The 24,821-nt window shown below is 51.0% G+C and overlaps 1 protein-coding gene across 1 annotated transcript; it reads left to right on the forward strand.

Annotated features, from left to right (window-relative positions):
• The first annotated feature begins 18,990 nt into the window (after positions 1-18,990).
• Positions 18,991-24,584, forward strand: LOC144170753 (E3 ubiquitin-protein ligase MARCHF2-like). Its single transcript, XM_077700739.1, has 2 exons — positions 18,991-19,407; positions 24,243-24,584. The coding sequence occupies exons 1-2, from the start codon at positions 19,025-19,027 to the stop codon at positions 24,397-24,399; spliced, it is 540 nt and encodes a 179-aa protein (XP_077556865.1). The 5' UTR covers positions 18,991-19,024; the 3' UTR covers positions 24,400-24,584.
• Positions 24,585-24,821: the final 237 nt, after the last annotated feature.

Genomic DNA, 24,821 nt, shown 5'->3' on the forward strand with positions numbered 1-24,821 from the left:
AAATATACTGTATATTTCCAACACTGGCAGCGCTGGCTCGTGGGCGAGTGGTCTGGAGCGCTAGGCACGCTATTTTGCGAGTCGCAAGTTCGAATCCCCGAGAGTACATCCTGCTTTCTTCGTTTTCTGCAGCTGTTTTGTATACTGAATTCCCCATTTTTGGGGTGTAACGTTCATTGCTCCACGAGCGAGTTCGCAGAACGCGCGCAGACAAACTGACGCGCTAGCGAGTTCTCGTTGGCGTGATGTTGCCATCAGCACCGACTGCTTGCGGGCAGTAGGCACAGGCCAGAATCAGCAGACCCGTGGCCTCGTGCGAGCACGCTTTTTAGATGCGACGCATCTTTCACTCGCCTTGTCCCTCCGGCGTACCCTCCCCCATTTTCCTCGCCGCGCCAACTGCGCGCTAGCGCCGCTCTCACCGCAGCGCCATCTGCGTGTTAGCGCTCGCCGGCGCTCGCTCCGTCGCCGTGCCAGCTGTGCGTGGGTGCGGGTTAGCGCGCAGCTTGCGCTCGGTTAACACATGCGTATGCGCTGCTCTCTCTCATTCCGCTGCATATAAACGCGGTAACTGCGCCGCTCCGCTTAGTCGTTCCGCCGCCGCTCCGCCGGTGACATCCTCCGATGACCACCGATGATTTGAATGGAGACTAACAGGCCTGCTATAGCGATGGTCGGTGCAACCGTAACAAGCACCGGCCACCCCGATAAAATTTACACATCTTCCCGCGAGGGGAACCATGGGGTAGATGCGACGCATCGGAGGTGAACATGCTGCGTAAAATATGGACACACAACAACAATGGACACGCTAACATAACGGAAACGCAACGGAAACCCCCGATGCGTCGCATCTACCCCATGGTTCCCCTCGCGGGAAGATGGTGTAAATTTTACATTACAGGCATGAGTAAGGCAAGCTCCAAAGATGGGGGGAAAGCGCATGGCATTTGAGCGTCTGCGGCGACGCGAAGGGCGTTCATCCACTGCATAGGCCTCGGCTAGTGATGGCTACGATTCCAAGCCGTCCTGGTAGGCTTATCTGACGCATTTTACAGCCACAACATGGAAGAAGCGCGATATGGCGATTACTGAGATATCAAAAATGCCCAACCATTGATAACGTCGGATGCCAAGCATGTTGTTTCACAGAACCGAAACCGAAACTTGTTTGAATGCTAATTTTGGACATCGTCCAATCACGTAGCACCTTTACCTGACGTCACTGCGGATAGTTGGCGCAGCCGCCGCAAACCGTGCGTGGTAGTTTTTCTTCTTTCAGGCTTTATAAAATCAATAGCGCCTTATCGCCCGGATAAGCGATGAAAAGTATGTTCATTTAAGCCAGTCTACGCAGTGCAAGCAAAAACGGGATCTTGACAAATTCACTTTAGTGTCCCTTAAGTGGGGTTCTCCCGGGAGGGCGAGAGGGAAGGCGTGTTTTATTTCTGGGGCGCGTCCGCTTTGACCAGCCGCGCCCCTCCTCTGGCGCTCTCTTTCCCCTCCCAAATAAGCGACTTCGTCTTAATCTCAGATTTCGCAAACGGGGCACTTATGCTATGGTGGCTAGAGGGGGGCCTCTAGCCACCATACTTATGCTTGCGCGTAAGAACGAGTTCCTTATCCAGCTCGTTCAAACATTGCATAAATGCACCTTCACCGCCAATTTGCTTGTATAACTCCTCCGAGCAAGTCTACTGCATTTAGTGAGAAGTTTTAAAGACGATAGTCAGTTTTGGGCTACTTACACCCAGAAATTTTGGTCTGTCTGCATGTCTGTCTTTTTTTTTTCTTTATTTCCAGACAAACACCGCTGTTACAAACATAATACACAACAACAAAACAAACCCATTGCACTAAGACATAAAATCACTGTTCCACTCTATAGTACAGTGCTGACTACTAAAATATTTTCATTTTTGTTAACTCCTCCACTTGTGACAACCAGTCTGGAACACACTGGCGTGCCTTTTGAACTTCAAGAAAAGAGAATATGGCCTCTCGGAAATACTCATTTACTGGCCGCGCTGCATGTCTGTCTGTCTGTCCGTCTATCTGTCTGTAACTCGATTCAGCCACCCGGCCAAAGTAAAATTGATATTGCGCAATAGTCTTATATACTCACAGCCAAATGTAAACGTCTAATCCTGGTTTATATGTTCATACTTGTCAACTTTGTTGAACAAGAACAAGACATTACGCAAATATAAGACAGGAAATTAATGCACAAGGGATATTTACAGTGTTCCTTTATTAAAAAATTCATGGCTGCTTGGTATTTCGATAACAAATGATTCTACATCTACTGCAGAAAACCGCCGCCTCCTGGCGGCATATGAAAAATCACGCGGGAACAGCAACGAAAGGTTCCACTAGCTAGGTTCCACGTTCTGCTTGGAACGCACGTGGAGCACGGCCAGGCGGTTCTATAAACCTTGTAGTCGGCCGCCTCCATTCACGCGCGTCTCCGCCGTACTGCGGCGCTGGCATCGAGGAACCCGAGAAACTATCGCGCTGGCATCGAGAAACTATGCGGCACATAGTGTTAGAATGTGAGGGTATCCGTCCAAATCTATATGAAGGGAATATAGGCTCCGTGCAGTCAAGTTTGCCGAGGGAGCGCAGCGCCATCTACCACGCCTCCGCGCAACACTGGGTAGGCCGAGCCGCACCGTCCTGGCCGGCCGCCTGCTTCAGGCACTGTGCACGCGCCCTTGCGAAAGGCGTCTATTAAGTGGTTATGTGCACTTAGGTTTGCGGAATACGCTGCAACGGCGACAGAATGGAGTGTTATTGACCGAGAGGAAAGCTACCGCGTTCACTTCCCTGATTCGTCCGAGTTGGAAGGGCTGGTCACAGCCTCATAGGCGGCACATGTTTCCGGGAAATTTTTAGGAAATAGAACGGCGATGACTACCAAGCAGATTAGATGCTGCTATCAAAGTAAAGTATATCGGTTTGCCAGCTGTTAATACTCATAAGCTTACAATAAATTTCTCCTTTTAGCGAATACCGCGCGCATTGGCAGTATTTGCACGAAGGTTGGTTTCTCTGCATCATGCATGCGTCTTCCGCGGATTTTATAATGAAAATTCGTGTGGCACGTAACACTCAGTCATATTTTAATTGTAAGAGAACTAATTGATGGCTTCAACATCTCACCCATTTCTTGGAAATATATGATTGTTTTTAAAGCACCATTTGTTTGGAAAAAAAAGCTTTCAAAAAGTCGAAATACCTACGTCAGTACAAGGTATAAAAGCAACGCATGTAAGATTTTTCCCCTGCAAATAGATGCTGTTCAATAAAACAAAGTCGTTTTAACGGGGCTCACAACAGCAACTTCATAGAACAATAAAAAATAAACGGAGTTTATGATCATTCTAATATTTGGAGGCCCTGCTTACCCTTTAAAAAGGAAGAGATAGTAATAAATCGTTCACGGCAATTTCCTGGTGAGCTTGCAGCGAAACCCGTGTACGTTGTGAATGTATTCACGGAAAAGGAGACGGAAGTCACAGAGGTTGAAATCTTCCCTCGCCCCTTTCGGTCCTGAGGCAACACTGCTTGACATAGTGCGCGGAGCAAGAAAACGTCTTCGTTCCGTGATCTCGGGGTGGGACGAACTGGCACCAGCGGAAACAAACTGCAGGGGCGAGGAGCAGGACGCATTCTCGGAATGTTTGCGATAATTCAAGCCGTGAAATTAAAAATCCTATTTCAGGTTCGTTTCCCGGCCGCAGCGGTCGCTTTCTGATAGAGGCGAAAAGCGAAAACGCCCGTGTGTTCGAGATTTCGGCGCACGTTAAAGATCCCCAGGTGGTCAAAATTAATCCCGATCCCTCCACTACGGCGCGCCTCATCGCCTGTCTGGCGCCGGCGCGTTGAAAAGCACAATCAATCAATCAATCAATCAATCAATCAATCAATCGAAAATTACCGGCAGTTGGCACGCAGTTCACGATGCTTCCCACTCGCCTGATCCACATTGGAGCCCGCGTATTTAAGGTAGTTATACTTGCTTTGAAGTCAATGCTACTAGCACGTACCGCAGTGTACAGACCGCACCACACCCAAACAATCGATCCTGTGAGACGGAGCACCGTCCTCGCGAAACCACTGCGGTACGCGATTTCAAGTATGCCAACAAAACGGCTTCTTTCCAATGCTGTGAACAGCTAATTAATTTGTGCTTTCTAGCAGAAACACAAATTCACTGAAAAAACTGTGGAAACGTAAAAACGTGCGCACGAAATGCTCCACCTGCGTTCTCGCTATGCATGGCACTGGGAAGTCAATATCGCTTGCCCCCCCTGCTCGGTACGCGTAGTCAACAGTTCAATCCTTCAGTCTATTCCTAACCCGGTGCGGTATAATTACTGTAGTATGTTTTAATTATTCTAAAACTTAAAAATTGCCTGTACTACATTTCATCCGCTGCCGCCAAGCAGGAGCGCAACCGAAACCCGAGCACGCTGGCGAGCGGTGGCCGACCCAGTATTTTTCTTATACCCCGATGGCGGCGCTGGGTGTCGCGGCTCAGTGCCGCCCTCTGTTCACAGCACGGCGCCTATTAGGCTTTCAGAACCCCTAGGATTTAAGGGCATCACAGAGGAAGTTAACTTCGAGGCTGTCGAGGGGACGAAAAGAAGATTAGAATGCTGGTGGGCGAAAAGCAGAGAGGGGAATATTGCCTAGGACAGTTACCACCTGTAACAGGGAAAAAAAAGTATTACGGGCCTAATAAGCTTTAGTGCCTGCCCTAAGCAGCGCTAGTATTACACCAAGAGTGTAAAACATGATTATATTAGTCCTTTTTGGTAAGATGACATGTCATCACCCCGCTTCAAAGGGGAGACCAATAGCAATCATCATCATCACCGGCCTGTAGCAGTGGAACGCGGTAAATTCAAATCGCCTTGCGCAAACCTTTAGTTGTTTACCTTTGGATGACCGCGGCGGTACAGGAACAGCATGAGAGGTGAGCGGGAAAGCAAAGGGGGGCATTTCCTTGGCAAATGTCTGCAAAGACTATCGTCTTTTGACGACATTTGCAACGAAAGGAGCAGATGCGTGGGCAATTTTTTACTTATGCAGACGGTCTGTTGTTAGCTACGGAATATTTGTTTGCACGCTGTCTACGTAAAGCTCTAGTCTAACCGAATGGCTCAAAATCGCGATGCCACTTGCATTTGTGAATTTGACGTGCATGGTTCGCGCAGGAAGCCGCACAGTAAGAGTGACTAAGTTGCTAAGACTTTTTGGTCATGATCCCATACAGTACATTCGTCCACTATTATCCATCGGAATTCCTCAGCCGCTTAGCGTTTCCCCCTCAAAATATCACCTTGTGTTCTCTCCAAAAACAAACTACAGAACTTTTAATGCCAGTAAGGGATGATGGTTGCTACGGGCTGGTGCACCTGTATAGCACCGTAAATAATGCATGCAGTCGCCAGCAGTCTCCTAAAGCTTGAAGCACAGGGGCAGGCATATCAGCTTAGCGTTGCCTTGACACATTCATGCTTGGTGTAAGGTCCACTTATGAGTTAGCGGCCAGGTGCCCGGGCTGCGCGTGAGAACGCGCCGCTCTGTCTGGCGACGTAGCACTGCCGACACTGCGCTGCAGCCACCGCTAATTCGTCGCGGCGTGCGCGGGAGACGGATTGTCTGGCCCTTCGCATTCCTCAAGGATAATCCCCCATTGAGAGGGCAGACGGCGGCGCCGGATTCCAGGAACGCCTGCCGGACCTGCTGGGATTACCGGCGTCTCCATTGTTGTCGCGCCCTGGTCAGCATGACGCACTGTCGCCGTCTTTCGTTTTTCGCCCCGCGGGGTCGCTCGAACTTGCTCGTCTACGAGCGTGCCGTTGACCCGAAGGTGGCGGCGCCTCAATGAATATTCCGTGGCGTGCTGAGTGACAGCTGTCTACATGTATTTGGGCACGCCCATACGCGTGTACGAACGCTACAGGGGCGTTCCCGAGAGAGTGTGATCTCGAGGTTATATAAGACCCAACTTGGAAATCGTTCTGGTCTGAGCGCTGAGCTGGCAGTTCCCGGCGAGACAAGGAGTCTCGACCGTTAGCGCTAGGTTGGGATTTGTGAGCCCCCTAGTCGAGGTTAAGATCGCGTCGGAGGTTAAGGGTGCAGCGCCGCACCGGGCAACTAGACGGATCTTGCGGCGAGACAGGGTCTCGGCCGTTGTTTCTCGAGCGGTTTGTGTACGCTCCGAGAATAGGAAGAGTTAGACGGAGTTGAGGAGCTCGAGTGATTTGTGCGCACTCGGAGCTAGCGTCTAGCTGAAGTTTGCAGTTTTTCTTTTATTATTCATGTAACCAGTTTTCCCACTGTAAATAGCTGCATATAAACCATTCGTCTCATTTAATCAACCCCAACGCCTTGAGTTCGTCAATTGGACCGCCGCCTCCAAGAACTTCAACACCATCACCCAGCCAGCCTCCTGCCAAATCAACCGGAGCCCGGGCGATTGGGTTCCTGATCGACACCGGACTTCGGGGAAACGATCTTCACTGGCGCAGCCGGCAGGATTTGGCAGAAGAAATCACCCGGCCACAACCAGGGGCAGCAAGCGGACGCAAGCCCGCCTTCATCGGCAGCAGCCGAGCTCCGCGCGGAGTGGAGCGGCAGAGCCAAGCCAGCGCCCGGAGCCGGCGACGCGGCAGCCGACCACCGAATGTGCGGGTGAGTGGGATTTCTTGCGCTTCGTTGTGGCGGTGTGGGCTGAGTCTGGGGTTGCATGGTAGTCACGCGGAGCATGCGGACGAACATGGCGGAAGGAGACGGAAATCGTCAAACGCATGAGGCGCCACCTCGAGGAGGCTCGGCAGCAGGAGAATATCTCCAAGCGGAGTCCGAAACAATGATTATTAGGCGAATGGAGTTGGAGTTTCAAGAGCGAGAGGAGAAAAGAGCGCGCGAATTCGAAGAACGAGAGAGAAAAGCAGCGCACGAATTCGAAGAACGCGAGAGAAAAGCAGCGCGCGAAGCGGAGGAAAGAGCGCGCGAAGCAGAGGAGCGAGAGAGAAAAGCAGCGCAAGAATTTAGAGAGCGCATGCAAAAGCTGAAGCTCGAATCTGAAGAGCGGTTGCGAAGGTATGAGTTGGAGCTGGAGCGGAGAAGGCAGACGCCCTTGCGCTCGGACACCCGCGAGCAGAAACAATGGGGCACAGACCCAGCGAGTCGTATAGCGACCGCGAAGCTGAATGGTTCCGGCCAGTGTTCGGAAGTTGAACAGTGCGATGAGAAAGTAAGCAGCCGTGACTCCCTGCACGAGGCTAGCGTTTCCGCCGGGGTCGAACGCGTGGAAACGGACATTGGGATGAGGAGCGACGAAGTAAGCGCGTCCGGGGATACCGTAGAACGGTGGAATGAAGTGATGCTCGAACATGACGAGCAGCCTCGCGGGCAAAGTTTGGGAATGGAGCTGCAGCGCATGAGACAGAACCCTTCGAACAGGCCCAGTTACGCGCTGACAGCAAAGTTGAATGGGGGCAGCCCGTTTTTCAATTTGAAGCCGCGCGAGGACGAGATAAGCGGCCGTGGCTGCGCACGGGAAGCGAGCGGCTCAGCCGTGAACAGCTGCATGGAAAGGGAGGCGAGCACGCGGAGTGTTCAAGCGAGCGCGCCCGGTATGGGAGCAGAGCCAAGGGGTAGCCCCGTTGTAGCGGGTGTAGAGCCGCCAGCTGCTTTGGCACCGGACACTGCGCTAATGCATGCCGAACTTGCTGGCACGGGCGGTACCCAAATTCTAATCGGTGGACCGGAGGAAACTGGAGTCGTGCGGGAAAGTCTTGGGGCCCGCCGCGCTCTAAATTCCGCTCGAAAGTTGCACGAGAAAGCGAACTCCGTGTCGGGCGTTCAGGAGCCCGCCCAGAAGAGAAAGGATATAGAAGACGAGAAAGCATGTGACGAGACGGAGCGAAAAAGAGACGGAGTTAACGATACGGAGATGTCGCGTGAGTTTGGTAGTCTGGATAGTGAGAGTGTAACCGAGGAGGTTGACGGAGAACACCAAAACGCATGCGGGGAGACTGCGAAAGCAAGAATGAGAGCTCCCGAGGATGTTGTGAAGGAGAGGGAAAAACCGCGTGAGGAGGCAGCTACAGTTGAAAGCGAGGAACGAGACGCAATAGGCGATCTCGCGAAACCGGTGGCTGAGATAGAGCTTCGTAGCTTTAGTGTTGGTTGCGGCCAATAGAGAGTTTTAGTATAGCGTTTTAGCTGTAGCGTTAACGTTTTGCGGGCCGCAATCGCGAGCGGATAGCGCCTCGTTATGCTACGGTTAGCGTGCCCGCTAACGCTATGGGCGCGCTAAAGTGGTGCTTTCCGCTATACTAAAACTCTCTATTACCGAGATTCAGTCGGGAGCCGCGCTGGATGGGTTGACGCACTAAGTTCTGCGACCTGGCAGTGTGTCACAGGCCCTAGTTCTGAGTTGGGCCAGGATGAGTGCGTGCTGAAACAGCCGAAAAACGGTCTTTGTCAGGCCGCTGCTCAGAATGCACCTAGCGTGCACGAGCGGTTCTTGGTAGTGACAGGCGCTTGTGAGGTTGTGGTTGTGGGGCAGTCAGCGCCCAAGGGAAAGAATGATCCCGAGAAGGTCGTCGCGTTCGCGGGCCGCCATTACGCTCCAGCATCAACCCTGCGCTCACGCGGCCAGCGCGCAGCGTTGCCTTACGTTGGGGCATTGGAGAGGCATGGCCACTTGGCCTATGGGACAGGAAGCGAAGCCGCATTTTGTGATACCACTCCGTCTTCCCCGAAGTTGTGTTCGCCTCATGGGGCTAAATTGTCGAGACTTGCGTTGACATTGCAACGCTACGCGGTCTGGATCATCTGCAGAGGGGGCGGGAAGTACGCGAATGCACTCCCCTGCTTTCAGATTGTTGCTTGGGGAGGCTAGTATTGAATTGCCTCCGAGCCTTAACACCGCCACGACGGACGTGAACGTTCCCGTTCACCCGTCCTTTTTCGTTGGTGGTGTGTGTGTGTGTGTATTTTTGCCGGAACTGAGCCGAAAAAATAAATAACGGTTACCGGTACGCGACGAAACTGTTCTGCAACCCAAACCAAACCCAAAGAGTCATCCGTTGTTGATATTGCATCTTTTTGTCTTTTGCTTTTTGTCTTTCGCGTACTATCAACCTCGTGCCCTCCCATACACTTTTCCCTCGATACCGATCAAAACACTATCAAAACTCTCTGTGTTGATTGATCGATTGTAAAGTTTAACGCGCCGACGCAACGCAGGCGACGAGGCGCGCCGTAGTGGAGGGCTCCGCATTAATTTTGACCACCTGGGAATCTTTAACGTGCGCCGAAATCTCGTGCACACGGACGTTTTTTTATTTTCGCCTTCACCAGAAAAGCGGTCGCCGCGGCCTGAAATCGAACCCGCGTGCTTGTGCTCAGCAGCACAACGCCTTAGCCACTGAGCCACCGCGGCGGGTAGGCTCTCTTTGTAGCCGCAACAGGGAAAAGGAATGTGCACGAATGTATCAGTTGTATGTTGCTGCTGGAAGAGCATGCAGAGTGAAAGGCGGACCACACGAAATGTCATTCTTTCCAGCTTGCAGGCGATATGAAACGACTTTGCCCTTCCCTCGGATATATTATAGGAGGAATCAGGCTGCAAGAGTGCTATACACTGCATGCGAAATGACGAAGACCCACACCCGATGCACGCAAACGTTTTTCATTTCATAATTTGTTTGAAAAGGTCGCACACCTCGAAAGTGTAAATACTTCACAAGTGTGACCCGCAGGAGTTGCTCAATGGCTAAGCCGTTTGCTGCTGACCGCAAGGATGCTGGTTCAATCGCCGTTCCCCGCGACCGTTTTTCTGATGTAGACGGAAAACGAGAACGTCCGTGCTTCGAGATTCCGACGCATGTTAAATGTCCCCACCTGGTTGAAATTACTCGGACTCCCTGCGACATAAGCTGCGCCCACGGTGCAAAGGTGTAGCATCGGGACATCAAACGCGCCAATATTTTTAAAGAGTGTGTTTCCACGGAAAAGCAGAAAAAATAAAAGGCACCTCACGTGGTTTGAAATTACTAGTCGCAAACTAAGCAAAATCTACTAGGGAAAACACCAAAATGTGGATATTACTGTATACGCATGGGGTGTCGAAATCCTTCTGTGGTTTTTTTTTTTTTTTTTTTTTGGGGGGGGGTATAAAACCCTGCCGTGGTTCGTGCGTAATCGTCAGTTTTTCAGGACGGTAGAGCGGACATTGCAAGTTCGCATTTTTCAACAGATACAAATACTTACAGATATAGCAGGGAAAACTGTTAGCATATGGTGCACACTTATTCCTTTTTCAAGAAACTGCATCTTTCGACCTTGTATTTCGTCTGGAAGGAAAAACAACACTAAAGCAGATAACACATGAATGAAAGGCAGGCCGGTAACACACTGCCCCATATTCGCCCAGCGCTTGTCCTTTCTGCTTGGTCTGCAGTTTTCAGCTCTGCTTTGTTTTCGGGTGAGCACTTTTGCTGACTGCCCCACTCGCTACTCTACTGCTACTGCTACTCGTTCCGGGTGGGGTCATGGTACTGCTGGCGACGAAATAAAAAAGAGTCTCCCCAAAAAAGTTCCATCTCATGCTTCGCTCGTCAAATCACACTTTCAGTCTGTAATGGCATAACCTATTATAGGCTTCCGCAATGCAGCAGATAGAGCGATGGCCGGGGGTCAGGCGGAACGATGACATATTCATTGGGACGCACACTTCCGAGATAGCTATCGCGAAATGCATTCCAGTGATCAGAGCAATAATGCAATGACGGCGAATTAACTAAAGCTTACTTTTAACAAAACTGCGGCTTGCGCCCTCGAGACGGTGGCAGCTAACAAATTATTTAGTGTGACCAAATAATCGAATTCATTGATAGCATTTACGTGGCTGCTGTAGGATTTTTTGCTACACCGCTGGTATTAACAGCTGGTATTTAAACGCGCCAGTGCGCAGGCTTAACTCTAGGGTTTGACGTTTAGCGTGATGGGCGATTTCGTAGCGAGGATTTTGACTTCAACAAAAAAAGGTAAGCGTGGGAAATATATCCCGCCGTCATATCTCAAATCAGCGTTGCCCAACGAACCTTGCACTGAACGAATCTTGCGTTCGGCAACGCTGATTACTATTCTCAGTTGGCGTCACGTGCCTGGTCTTGAAGAAAAATTTCGGGTATGGCAGGCAGTGTGATAAGCGAATAAAAAAATCTGGGCGGCCCTCTGCTCTCGGAACAGCCTAGCAGACTACGGCAGCAGCGGCTTTTGCTTAGTGCGCATGCGGCTACTCTCGCCGAGATTGCCGTATCACTCCATCACGCGGTGCTGATCGACTGAACGGTCGACGCTCCCATGATATTGGTAAAAAATTGGGCGGGTGTACACAAGGAGTCACATAACCTAAAAAAAACTCCCCCCACCTCCCCGAAGGGGATCGTGCGGAAATGCGAATGCATTGGGTGCACCGATGAGTGCGCTGCGGCAAGCAGTAACGAAGAGAGGCGTGCGCTCCACTGCATTTATATACATTTTCCGAGCGCAGCGAGCGGAGAGAGGGTACGCGGAGAGGAGAGAGAGACCCGCGCAACACGCCCGCCCCGCGCGCGAGCTCTCTCTCCCGCCGAGCTCCGCGATGCGAGCGCCCTCACACGCCCGAGCGCGCTCCTCCTCTCCACTCACTCTCCGCTACTCCGCCCGAGCTCCGCGATGCGAGCGCCCTCACACGCCCGAGCGCGCTCCTCCACTCCCCTTGCCCTCCGCTACTCCCGCCCGAGCTACCACCTGCTCCGGTTGCTAGGCGCGCCACAGCTGTTGCTAGGGGCGAGGAGGAGCGCGGAGAGATAACACCTGCGGGCGCACGCCGACGGAGCACGACAACCCCCGACTGTAGCCTGTAGCGGCGCGGGTCCGCCGCGCCGAGACGACGACGACGAAGGCAGAACTACGAGGCGCGCGCTCACGTGCGCTCGCGCTGGAGGAATGCAGGCGCACGCCGACGGAGCACGACAACCCCCGACTAAGAAATGCATTCGCATTTAAAAAAATTAGTGCCCTTCCACTCTGTGAAGAAGGATGACCTGCGAAGCAGGGTGCAGTCCAAGAACCGCATAAAACAAAACACGTTTGTTTGTAATTTGCGATTTAGCGTACTTCCTAGCAAATTAGCTGAACGAAACTTGGAGGGACTCGATCCTGACAAACATGTAGCTGTCTGTTTCACTCCCCCGTCATAGGCATCTCGATTGATTGATTGTAGGGTTTAACGTGCCGACGCAACGCAGGCGATGAGGCGCGCCGTAGTGGAGGGCTCCCGATTAATTTTGACCACCTGGGGATATTCAACGTCCGCCGAAATCTCGTGCACACGGGCGTTTTTGCTTTTCGCCTCCATCATAAAAGCGGCCGCCGCGGCCGGGAATCGAACCCGCGACCTCGTGCTCAGCAGCGCAACGCCTTAGCCACTGAGCCACCGCGGCGGGTCGTCGTAGGCATCTTACTGTTTGTGTAACGTACCAACTCTATCCACTCTACCACTCAGGACACCGGTGAAGTGGCATTGAGCCGTCTGACGTCCACGTTTAAACCTCTCGCCAGCACAACGTAGTGTTCATCGCCGGCAACCGGTTATGTGCGCGTGCTAAGAAGTGAAAGAAACCGTCGAAAATGTCGCTCTGGAAGCTCTTTAAACTGAACAAGTAATATTGCGCATTTCAGCGTTCCAAGCGGGCAAGTTGCCGTTCATCTGGGAGGTATTCGCAGCTACTCGAAGAGCTGGAACTTGAGCAGGCAACGGCGGAAACAGCGGCGGCAGCAGCTTTCCGTTGTTTTCGCGCCTATTCGCGCTTCTGTTTGGGCCGACGCTTCAATTTCCGCTCTTCCTCCAAGCGTACGACACGCGTCCGTCTCATAGCGAGATAAACCTGGAAGACCTCGAGCTTTATTCTATTGGACAACCGTGACTGTCCTTTGCCCTCCCCCATCTCAGGCATCTCACTGTCTGTTAACACACCAACCCAGACCAAACCGCTCGATTACGGAGGGCAGCTGGCAGGGGGCATTGAGCCAGCAGTCTCCTACGTTTAAATATCCCACCAACACAACGCGCATGCCATCGGTAGGGGCATGAAGCGCAGTTGTGCGTGAACGCCCCCCCCCCCCCCCCCCCACACACACACTACCCCTCACCCCCCACCCCAACTTCTGCACGCATAACCCGGAAAATGGATTATGGGCTCAAGCCGGCGTTCCCATCGGGCAGTGGCTCTTCGACCGGGAGGTATTTGCCCCTACTATGCGAGGTGGAATATGATGCGGCAACTTCGGCGGCGGCTTTCGGTCGTTCTTACGCCAATTCGCGCTTCTTTGTACTCTACGCAATCATCTGATAACGGCGCTACCGCCGTTTCAACCGATAGCGCAACTTGTGAAAGAGGCATCAGTGGTGGCGAGAGAATAACAGCTGTGATAAAGAAGGTCGGCGGTGGCGTGGAGGAGCCCCGGAGCGGCGTTAAGTAAAGCGGCTTCACCGGAACGAAAACTGGGTGGTTGTATACATATTCTGCTTCGCAGTAAAAAGGTTGCAAATCGGCATGGTGCTCCGCTAGCTTTTTCGGCGCCAAACAATCTTGCACAGTTTTGACTACGCACAACCAAGCCGGAAAGGAAAAAGGCAGGATGCTCAAAGAAGCATGTCACTCCGTATGTGCGGTGCGCAAAAGAAGTAGTGTACGACATTCCTTTGAAATGCGACAGGTCGTACATAGGGCAAACCGGCCGCTGCCTGAATTACCGGTAAAGGGAGCATGCGCAAAATCTAAAGAAAAATGATGGGGCCCATTTTTAGTCTCACTGCAAAAAATGCACGGTGTGTGAGCCGATGTTTCGCCAGGCCTCAATTCTAGGCAGAAGCCGGGACCAAACAGCCCGTCAACTCTTGGAGGCCTATCACATTAAGAAAAAAAGAGGCGATTGTGTTAGCGATGCATGTATATCTCTGTATGCCTGCGAAATGAGTTGGTTTGACACCGCCCTCCCGTAGCCTCCTAAAGTATATTGACACCGCCCTCTCGTAGCCTCCTAAAGTATATAACCTTTAGTTAGCGAAGTTCTGCGCACAGCTCATCTGCGCATCTTCCTTTTTTATATATATATATACCATCGCACTTCATGAAAATAAAACAAGTAATTAGTTAGCGCCGGTCCTGTCTTCTTTCTTGTGTTCGTTCATTTTGAGCGCTAAAACCAGGGGCCGGACACTTCGGATAGTTTCGGTAATGGAAATATATAGTATCGCCATGACGCTGGTAGCCAAGCGAAAATTTTGCATATGTGGCTTTATCTTCCCAACATACGCAGCGATAAAGTAAAGTGATGATATTGTGGGTAGAAATAACATACGTTCTTGGCTATTTCCCTTTGTTTTTGTTTTTTGACACCCTATTTATTTATTTATTTGCTTCATTCGTTGCGCCGACGGGTGGTGCTTTCGCTCTTATCTCTTCTGCAGCCATCCTCTTCGTCTGCTCCTGTCGCTTTCACTGTGTGCACGTGAAGAAGTTTCGTAGTACGCCTTGAAGGTGAGAATTTTGGTGCCTGTGAGTGCGAACGGGCTCAAAATGTCAGAGAAACTGAGAGGATTACACAAGCCGTGCTGCGCTGTTGTGTGGTGCCACAACTCGGGGAGGAAAAGCAGAGCGAAGTGTTTCCGCTTCCCAGCTGACGGCAAGAAAGAACAGGTTTTAGTCAGTCTAAGTTATGAAAAAGCAAGCGCTATCCTTATCAAAAAAAGCTGAAGGGCGAACCAAAAAAATTTTGCGCTGTTGCTTTACAGTGAATTGCTTTTTGCTTGGTACAACGCATTTTTCACTTGTGTTGTAAGCATGTGAGGCGACTTGTCGACAGTTTCTTATGATACGATTGATGCCAGCGGACGTGCAGACGGAAATTTCGCTTCGGTATCGGTTTGGGAAATGGTTGCTCTTCTTCTTTTTTTTTGCACGATAGGAAAGCTTGCAAATGATGTTTGCCGAATGTGCCTAAATGCTTCTTCGACGAACTGGTTTGGCTTTAGAGCGTTCCGACGACCAGTTTCTTATAGTGAAATTACCACTCTTGAATGCTTATTAACACGAAAAAAGCCCCCAAAATCATTAACGTAGCATCTGACCGCTTGCATTCTGTATTATGAGAAGTCCGAGTTACCTGCGCGACGGCCGAGTGGCGCTTCGCTTTTCGGCCTGTGCTAGAACACATTTTTGTACCTTCTTTGCACTCTAAATATTTGTTTTGCTTTTAGGTGCTGTTTATTGATATCCGTAATTGTACTTCTTACATTTTCTACGTGTGACGTACAGTAGGATTACGCAGAAAATTCGCTAGCTATAGAATGTTTTTGGGCTAGCAAGTTTAGAAGGGTAAGAAAAAGAGGCAGTTGTTAATCGTGGGAGAAATGTGCTGGTCATCTGCGCTTCACAATCATTTTATTATTCACGAACGTGTGTTAGTATGAAACATCGTGTGTACAGCGAATGAACGTGGTGACCTCTGCAGCAATCTTCTGTATACGATGAATTGTACGAAGATGTCTCTTACGTTTGTGTAACCGACACAGATATCGAACATTTGTACTTACTATAGGAGATACACAGCTCTATGTTGTTGTGGCATGTATTGAATTTCTTCTTTTGCGATACGTTGCTAATAAAATCAGTGAATAAACCACATCTCTTGCCTACTCCTTTTTCTTGCCAAAACAAAATTGTCACGCTTTAGGGTGTGCTGGCTCGCGCGTATTGAACTGAGAAAGATTTACCAACGAATGTTTTGTGCACGTGCTGAGAGTCCAAGGAAATTAGCAACTGAAAGCTGTCGAAAACGATGTGCAGCAGAAACACAATCTGAATAGAAAAATGCAAGCGGTGTTTGTTCCCGCTTGCTAGGTCGGTTTTCGCCCTGACTGCTATATTTGGTTTCTTATGGCCTATCTTTTAGGTTTGGTTTGGTCTATAACGCAGAATTTTCATCCCCAGGAAGATGGGAAGCAAGCACATAAAGACAGCCGCGCCCGTCGCACACGATAAGCGGCACGGCGTTTCTTCCTCGATAATCAACGAAGGCGTCGTCATAGTAGAGCATCAGTGATTTTTAGTGTTGTTTTTTTTTGGTGTGACAGTTTGGCCTACCAAGCACCAGGGGACGAATTGGCGCAAGTGACGCAATTCTAGCTTACCGACCTAGCCATGCTAAAACCATGTCGTGAAGATTATTTATTCGCTGCTGAGAAATTCATCATTTCACATTGCAATTGCTTTTAGCCGTATGAAACGTCCTGTACATGTTCTCGCTGCGTAGATAGATCCGATTGATAATCGCTGCAAGAAATCGGACGCACTGCATCGTTAGCCAACCCTTTTCTGTGAAAGATTGGTCGCGTTTTTTTTTGTTTTTTTTAGCTAATGCATGTCGTCTGTAAAGCGTGCTTTTCTGTAAGGATTGCACGTCTGATTGAGGAGCCGACATACCGAACTAAGAAGACGCAGGAAGGTGAATACCCGAAGGAAAATACGGTGGAAAACTGGATAAAAGTGCGGACCATTTGATAACGCCACGACATGGGTGATGAGATGGATGAATTGTCGCCAGGCAGGGATAGCTAGGGGAGCATTGCCCTCTCAGCCAAGAGGCGCGCCGAGGGCACGAAGCGAGCCACAGTGGAGCTGACTGAAAAAAGGGAACTCCACAAAAACGCAAGGCCAGATTGAAGCATTCATTTATTAAGCTGCCAGTAAGCGTACATGGGTATTTTTTAGCGGAAGAGCCTTGGGTCATGGCAGTGGAAGTGAAGACCCCGTCGGTCACGATCTCTCTGCATTACCATTAATTTGAAGGAAAGTCTGCGGGTTCTGTCAAGAGAGAATGTCGTTGGCAAGTACTAACAGTGCAGCGGATGGCAATATGTTCCGTGAGGGTCATATGGCGACGTTGCCCATCACAATAAAGCCTTGAGAAGTTCCAGTGTGGTTGAAAGAAATTTTGGGAGTGCCAGCAGTTGAAAGCTGTCGCGTTTAGAGATGACCTCGCAGGAACAGCGAGGGCGAGCAGCAGATCGTGATCACCACTATCGCGTGGCGGCTGTGTGAAGAGGAGGAGGACAAAGTCCCCTGGCCAGGGGCGCCTGTCATGGCATGGAATCGATGACTGCGACCTCCGCTGGGCCCTCGAGGAAGGCCTCGGGGCCCGAGGACGCCGACATTTGCCGCATCTGTTTCCGCGGAGTCAGCTGCGGCTCGCTGCTCCAACCTTGTCTGTGCCGAGGTGCGTGGGAACACTGCGCGTGATGATAGGCTGTGAGCGCAGCATATATCTACGCGACCTGTTCAAGATCCTTTGGGAGCTGTGTGGGCTTTTTCCTGCCGGTGCAACCTTTTAGTGCCGCATGCTCCCGAGGCACCTGCTAACGTGCGTTAATATCGTACCGATCTTTCCTTCTGAATGTGTGCGAAATCACAGACAAATGAAGCGCGCGCAAACGTGAACCAGAACGCACAAATCAAAGTTTGTTTGCGTCGTGGAGTTGTGACAGCGGTTCCAGTCTTTTTGCGCTTGCACTTCAATATTGCGAGCAGGTCATGACATTATTTGATTTTCATAGAACTGAATGACAAAATTTGTGAGTTGTGGTTCGCGTTTTTGTGCTCGCACTCCCATTTGTCTCTGGCTTTAAGAGTATACGCTTCGCTGCGCGTTGCTCATGATGAACGCACGCCTCGGCTGGTGCCTAACGACTTCCGGTGCGCTTCTCTATCCGAAATTTTCGACCGGGGAAGTTAAACTTATTCTTCACTTGGTCCGCGTGAAATTGAAGAAAGTGTTCCTTTTGGACTACGATTATACTACCCGCATGACCCTGCTCTATATCTTCACAGGAAGTGTGGGAAGGAGTGTGCTGAAAGAAACAGTTTGAAGTAGGCTGAAAGTGATCAACACACGCAAAAAAAAAAAAATCGGGGGCTGCTTAGAATTTTCTAAGAATGTGAAGGCGAAAGCCTAGTTGGACCTTCTGTTGTTCTGCTGTTAAACTTTCTCTTGCACTTTGCGGCCGCACCCGCCGCCCACCCGCCGCGGTGGCTCAGTGGCCAAGGCGTTGCTCTGCTGAGCACGAGGTCGCGGGTTCGATTCCCGGCCGCCGCGGCCGCTTTTCTGATGGAGGCGAGAAGCAAAAACACCCGTGTGTACGAGATTTCGGCGCACGTTAAAGATCCCCAGGTGGTCTAAATTAATCCGGAGCCCTCCACTACGGCGCGCCTCATCGCCTGCGTTGCGTCGGCGCGTTAAACCCTACAATCAAATCAATCGCACCCGCCGCCTATTTTACCAGCACCATGGACAGCACCCTCCGAAGCTCGTTCAGCTCGCTTGCCATCGCCAGGAGCCTCTCCGGTTCGCCCCTGTCGGTACCTTCACCTCTAAGACGCCTCGTATTGCACGGGCAGCACCGGCCTACCCTATTTTGGTGATGGTGCTTCTCTTTCCCGGCGAGTTATTCCCGGCTCGCGCTCCGATTTTTTGCGCGATTATGTGTACGTCGCAACGATTTTCTGTAGCTCACGCGTTCCATGTAACAGATATCTAAGGCTTTCGCCTTAAAAATTAGAAGAGGATCTATTGGTGGATCTTTAGGAATTCGTGAGCTTTTCATCCCTCTCCTTCGCGGACTTGAGGCGCGGCCTGATGCCCACGCCTTGATTAGATTTTAGAGACCTTCCAACACGGCGTTCCTCGCACGGCCCTTGCGTGCCAATCGCGCTTTGCAACTGATAATGAAGAGCAATAGGACAGAGTGGATCATTTTCTTCCAGAACAAATACCCCGCTGTTAGTCGACTTTCCCACTGTATAAGAGGGGAAAGAACCTTCTCTAATGTGAACGTACATTTCGCTCTGCGCCGACGCATTGTACTAATCCCTTCGGACAAGTGTGAACCATGGCGTTGCGGCTGGGGCTGAGCGGCCGGAGTGCGGCGACGCATGCAGGCAGCATCGGCTTCGCGCACAAGCCCTGCATGGAACGCTGGGTGTCGGAGCGGCGGGAGGAGGAGTGCAACATCTGCCACTTCAACTACCCGATCGTGCGCAAGAAGCGGACGCTGTGCGAGCTGCTCCGGCACCCCGAGGGCCGCAAGGAGCCGCTCGTGTACGTGCTGCTGGGAGTCATCTTCAGCATGAGCCTGCTGCACGTGTTCGCCTTCGCCTGGATGCTCAGCGTGCGCACGTGGGGCCACCTGCCCTGGCCGTACCAGCTGCTCAACGCGGCCGCGCTCGTGGCGCAGGCCGCGCTCTGGGCCATCTTTCCCTTCGTCGCCTTCAGGTGGGCGCTCGGGAATCTCTGCCACCCAATGGCGGAATAGCGCTATCGTCGCACGGTGATTTCGGGTCTCGAAGCGAATAGCGATTCTCTTCAAATCGTTGCGAATCGAAGCGAAGCATGCTTTGCTTCGAAGCATGCTTCGAAGCATGCCCGTAGAAAAATAAAAGGCCCGTTTAAAAAGGTTGTCGAAATTTTTCTATGGCATAAACAGAAGCTGTCCTGATGGGGGCAACTTTCATCTCGTGTGGGGACGTAAACCACAAGTGTTTCATTATTAGTGTAATGAAGGCATATATATTGACAAGCAGAGATTAACACATTTCTTCTTTTTTAAAAAAACGTTAATTGCAGTTCTAATGTATGTACGTTCCTTCCAGCCCTAGGATGGAAATTCGGCTACAGGGCAGCGCAAGGCAAAAAAATTTGCCTTTCTTGTAAACCCACCTCCGCATGCCTTCATGGCGGGGCGGTATCATCCCCGCTTTGCACTTTCTCGCGGGTCCCTTTCCTAGAACTAACAATGCATTATTTTCATAGGGGCCCTGCAGCACTTTCTCGAGCTTTTTTCTGAACCCGGAATGCTTTCAGAACGTAGTCACCCAGCGCATTTAGTACTTAGACTAGAGGGTCATAAAGTACTCCAGAAGAAAATTACTTCTCTACGCGCATGACATAACGTATAAACTTGCTCAAAAGGTTTCTTTTTCTTTTTGTCGGTCTGGGCATTGTTTGCACGCTCGAATGACATCATACGAGCGCTTTCGCGGCTATTGACCGGCTTGCATTCAGTTTCAGCAATAAACGCTCCATAACACACACACAAAAATCGCGACTGAGAAGCAAAGCAGAAACGGAACGCGTATCCGCTGCGACGAGCAAATCGCGCAGTGCCGCTTCGTGCTGGCGATAACTACAGCTTTTGCACTGCTTCCGGGCACGAAGGAAAGAGTGATCGAATGCACAGCCATCGAATGCGTTCATTGCTGCAGCTCAAGGAAAGCGGGCCAATAGCCACTACATCGCTGTAATGACGTAATTCGAGCGATTGAAGAATGCCAAGACTGGGCAAGAGAGAAAAATCTTTTAAGCGCGTTTCTAAATTATCTGATCGGCATAGAGAAGTAATTTTTGGCTGAGGTACTTTGCGACCCCCTAATCCAAGTACTGAATGCGCTGGTTCACTACGTTCTGCAGGAATTTAGGATTTCAAACAAAAAAATTGATAAAAGCGTGCAGGGTCCCTTTAAAAAGCACTTGCACTGCGAATTTCCCTGTACGCACGCACAAGAATCTCAGAGACCATACACTGCTAACAAGCGTTTTAACTCTTTCCTTCGGGCCTATGAACCACTGAGAAAGCTGTAGTTATCGCCAGCGCAGAGCGGCGCTCCGTAATTCGGTCGTGGGCGCCACGAAGGGTATGTCATGCCCAATATAAACGTATAAAAAGAGCTGATACCAAAATTGGAGCAACTGCGTGATAACAAACATCAGTATGTGATAACGAATGGGGGTGGCAACCCAGCTGCGCGAGGGCCGCAGTTTCAACGACTTCTTGCCAAGACAGCTTTATCTAGGTGTCTTGGAGCGCTAAGTTAGGCAGTTTCATCCTATATCTTATGTACCATTGAGAAAAAATTGAACATTACAGGTTACAAAAACGATCAACTTTGCGCATCATTTTATCAGAGAACCGGCGACTCAGGAACTATGGCAGTACGTAGCTGAGCTTTCTTATCTAGAGAGAGTTTACCAGGGCAGCTTGAGCGCGATCAAGTTATCGTGATGCGAAACGAAAAGCACGAGGGCGGTTTGGCCCAATGCCAAAAAGATAAGAGGCGTTCCCCGAAAGCTGTTTGGCCGCACGTCCCGGAGCAGTGCGGAAAAGCTCGTCATCGCAAGCGGAGAACGCCGGTGCATTAATTTTAAAGCAAAGGCTTCTAGCTCTACCAGCCAACGGTTATTTCGTAGCTTGCGGGGCAACAAACTCCCAACGCGACGTAGGTGGCGACGGGGGGAGAGGGGGGGGGGGTGGGATGGTTTCACTCACGGAGCACACTAGAGATGGCGCGGCGAATTTACCCAGCGTTCCCCGCGCGGAAGTGCCTGCTCGCCGCCGGCGGCGGCGGTACTGCTTTGTCGTCTGCTTTAGTGACGGTTGTTTCGGGCCTGTTTTGGTGCAGCGTCGCGTCCATTGCGCAGTTCCTTCGCACGGCTTGATTAACTTGTTTGACAGCACCTCCAGGGTGACCCACACCAGACGGAATTAAGTGGTCGTACTGCAAACATACGTGAACGATTTGTTTGCAGGGCGAGAAAACAAAATGTACAAACCACATACAGACATATGGCCGCTAGAGAAACGCTACCGTTTGCGCACTGCTTGCTACGAATGGGACTCATTTTTCTAAATTAGTGAATACCAATTCGGCTGTTTTAAGAGGTATTACAAAAGGCGAAAGTAGCAACTGCGTGGTTCTGATAAGTTCCCTCAGCTTTCTCGCAATTCTCAAACTTACTAAACTAACTAGTTTAAATCGGTATAAATGGGATGTTTCCGTGTCTGCGCTTGTGTCGAGCGATGGTGTAGCCCCACGCTAGTACATCAGGATATGGCTAGGTTCCGCTGTCTCACCCTTCGAATGACTCTCCTCTCCGTTTTCTTTCTCCCGACTCACGGCCGGGCTACAGCGGCAGCGTCCGCCGCTCTAGCCTGGCCGTGGCCGACGCTGCTGCTGCGTTCGGGACGCTGCTCCGCGAATTCCAGGTAACGACTGGTAGAATCTCTGGTTTCACTGTTTGTCGAACATTACACAACACCTACAGAGAGCTCCTCACAAAATATCGGAATACACAAATTGCGGGTAGCTATCACCTAATGCTGTTAATCACCGGTACGCCATTGTGAGTGAAAAGTTCAAGTGTTCTAGTCGGATTCCAGAGGCTTAGCAGGAATTTCTTGTTTATAACGGAGTCCGCGGCAGTTGTTGAGCCAACGCTGTAAATCACTGTCTACAACTAACACCCTTACACCCTAGCAAAAACTCAATACATCTTTTGAAAGGGTGTCTTATCGTTAGTTTCATCCTTTCGATGGGTGTTTTTCTTTGTTTTTTTTATATAGTGTAAGGGTGTTGTAGAAAAAAAAAAGGCTCCAATCTACGCTGTGAAGGTGGTTGGAAAGCAAAGCTCTAAACGACACCCACAACAATTGCCCATGCGACGTATCTTGAATTCACACACGTGGCTCTACAAAGAGTGAAACGAGAGATTCTGCCAGCCGTTACCTGGAATTCGCCGGGGTGGCGTCCCGAACGCGGCAGCATCATCGGCCACGGCCGGGCTAGAGCGGCGGACGCCGCCGCTGTAGCCCAGCCGTGAGTCGGGAGACAGAAAACGGAGAGGAGAGTCTTTCGAAGGGTGAGACAGCGGAAGCTAGCCATCCTGATGTGCTAGTTTGAGGCTACACCACCGCTCGACACAAGCGCAGACATTGAAACAATTCGGCATGTGAGCTTAGTGATTCCCATTTATACCGATTTAAACTAGTTAGTTTAGTAAGTTCGACAATTGCGAGAAAGCTGAGGGAACTTTTATAATCGCTATTTATCAGAACCATGCAGTTGCTACTTTCGCCTTTTGTAATACCTCTTAAAACACAGCCGAATTGGTATTCACTAATTTAGAAAACGGAGTCCCATTGGGAGCGAGCAGTGCGCAAACGGTAGCGTTTCTCTAGCGGCCAGATGTCTGTATGTGCTCCCTACATTTTGTTTCCCCACCCTGCAAACCAATCCTTAACGTATGTGTGCAGTACGACCGCTTAATTCCGTCTAGTTCGGGTCACCCTGGAGGTGCTGTCGAACAAGTTAATCAAGCCGTTCGAAGGCATCGTGCAATGGACGCGAAGCTGCACCAAAACAGGCCAACAACTGTCGCTAAAGCAGACGACAAAACCGTACCGCCGGCGAGCAGGCACTTCCGCGCGAGGAACGCTGGGTAAATTCGCCGCGCCACCTCTAGTGTGCTCCGTAAGTGAAACCCTCCGCCCCCCCCCCCCCCCCCCCCCCCCCTCCCTCCGCCGCGTTGGGAGTTTGTTGTCCCGCACGCCACGAAAGAACCGTTGGCTGGCAGAGCTTCTATAAAAAGCCTTGCTTTAAAAGTGTGCAAATCATTTTACAGTGTAAGTGTTTCAGTGCAACAGGCGTAACATCCGCAATATACGAGGAGTCAGAATCAGAATACGCGATGGCTACGCGCCTCGGAGTGATGATTGCGAAGGTACGGTGGGCCTCTGCAGCTGCTGTCGTCGCACTAATGCGCATTACACTCGAGTTAAACTAGACTTTCCTCTCAAAATGGCTCGGCTCCCTAAGATGCCACCGCTATGTGCTGTCCGCAGAGATAATGGCGATATCCTTGACCCTACAAGGGGGTGCAGTTCTGGCGTGAGATATAGCAGGAAAATATTTTGGAGGAGGAGGTGGAATTCGCAACCACCACTCTTTTTTGTTTACGACCCTGGCTATGAAGTGGGTTCGGTCCCTCGCTGCCTATCTTTAAACTACACCTGCACCTTTGTCTCTGGATCCTGCGAACGCTGACACACATACTCTGGCGCCCGCTCCTTTTGCTAAGTCGACTGGCACTTCTAGAACGTGCTACTGGCATGCCGAGCGCACGGTTCCCTGTCACTCCATACGAACGCATGCTGAAAACTCCCATGCGCCATGCCGTCAAATAAGAAATGCGGCCTCGTCAAAGTGCTCTCCTGCCGAGCAGATGCGCTCGGACTTGAATCACTGCCTTACGTCCCGGATTTGGCGTCTTTGCAGGATGGCCTGGGAGAGCTCGCGCCGCTGGTGCCTGCTGAACGCCGAGCTGCGCATCGTTTTGCCGGAGACCGGCGCCGAAGACGACCGTCAGCACTGTGCGGCCCGCAAGGCGCCCGCGCACAGAGGTCGTGCCGCGTCGCCGCCCGCGCAAAATTGAAGCGGAGGGCAAAATTCGCCTCTGGGCTGCGACAAAACCGGCCATAAGACGCGCTGACAGTAAAAATTCACTAGTGATAGCCTAATAAAGCGGCGGAATTGAAGCGGAGGGCAGGCGAAATTCGCCTCTGGCCAGCGGCAGAATGAAACGCACAATGAAAATTCGCTATTGCTTCGCCTAATAAAGCCGGCCAGTACGTCGCACTGAACGTTGTCTTAGTTGTGCAGGAACCACAATGCTGCCACAGCGATTGCGCTTTTCGTTTTGTGCTTTACTTGCATGCTGTAGATTTGTTTCGTAATAAGATATTGTTCTTTCTTGTAGAACAATGCTTTATGCGCGGATCTTTTAACCTCAAGAGAGTCTTGGCTTCAGTAGACCGTAGATGCGCCCGTCAAACTACGCATGCTTAGCGCGAATTC

This window comes from Haemaphysalis longicornis, unplaced genomic scaffold (genome assembly GCF_048455015.1).
Source record: "Haemaphysalis longicornis isolate Haplotype H1 unplaced genomic scaffold, Haemaphysalis longicornis Haplotype H1 scaffold_1, whole genome shotgun sequence".
Taxonomy (NCBI): Eukaryota; Metazoa; Arthropoda; class Arachnida; order Ixodida; family Ixodidae; genus Haemaphysalis; species Haemaphysalis longicornis.

What these genes read in the sequence shown, in the direction of transcription:
- LOC144170753 (XM_077700739.1), top strand. Translation starts at nt 19,025, where the DNA reads ATGGCGTTGCGGCTGGGGCTGAGCGGCCGGAGTGCGGCGACGCATGCA. An exon ending in TTTCCCTTCGTCGCCTTCAG is followed by an intron (nt 19,408 to 24,242) that starts GTGGGCGCTCGG and finishes GCGTCTTTGCAG; the next exon opens with GATGGCCTGGGAGAGCTCGC.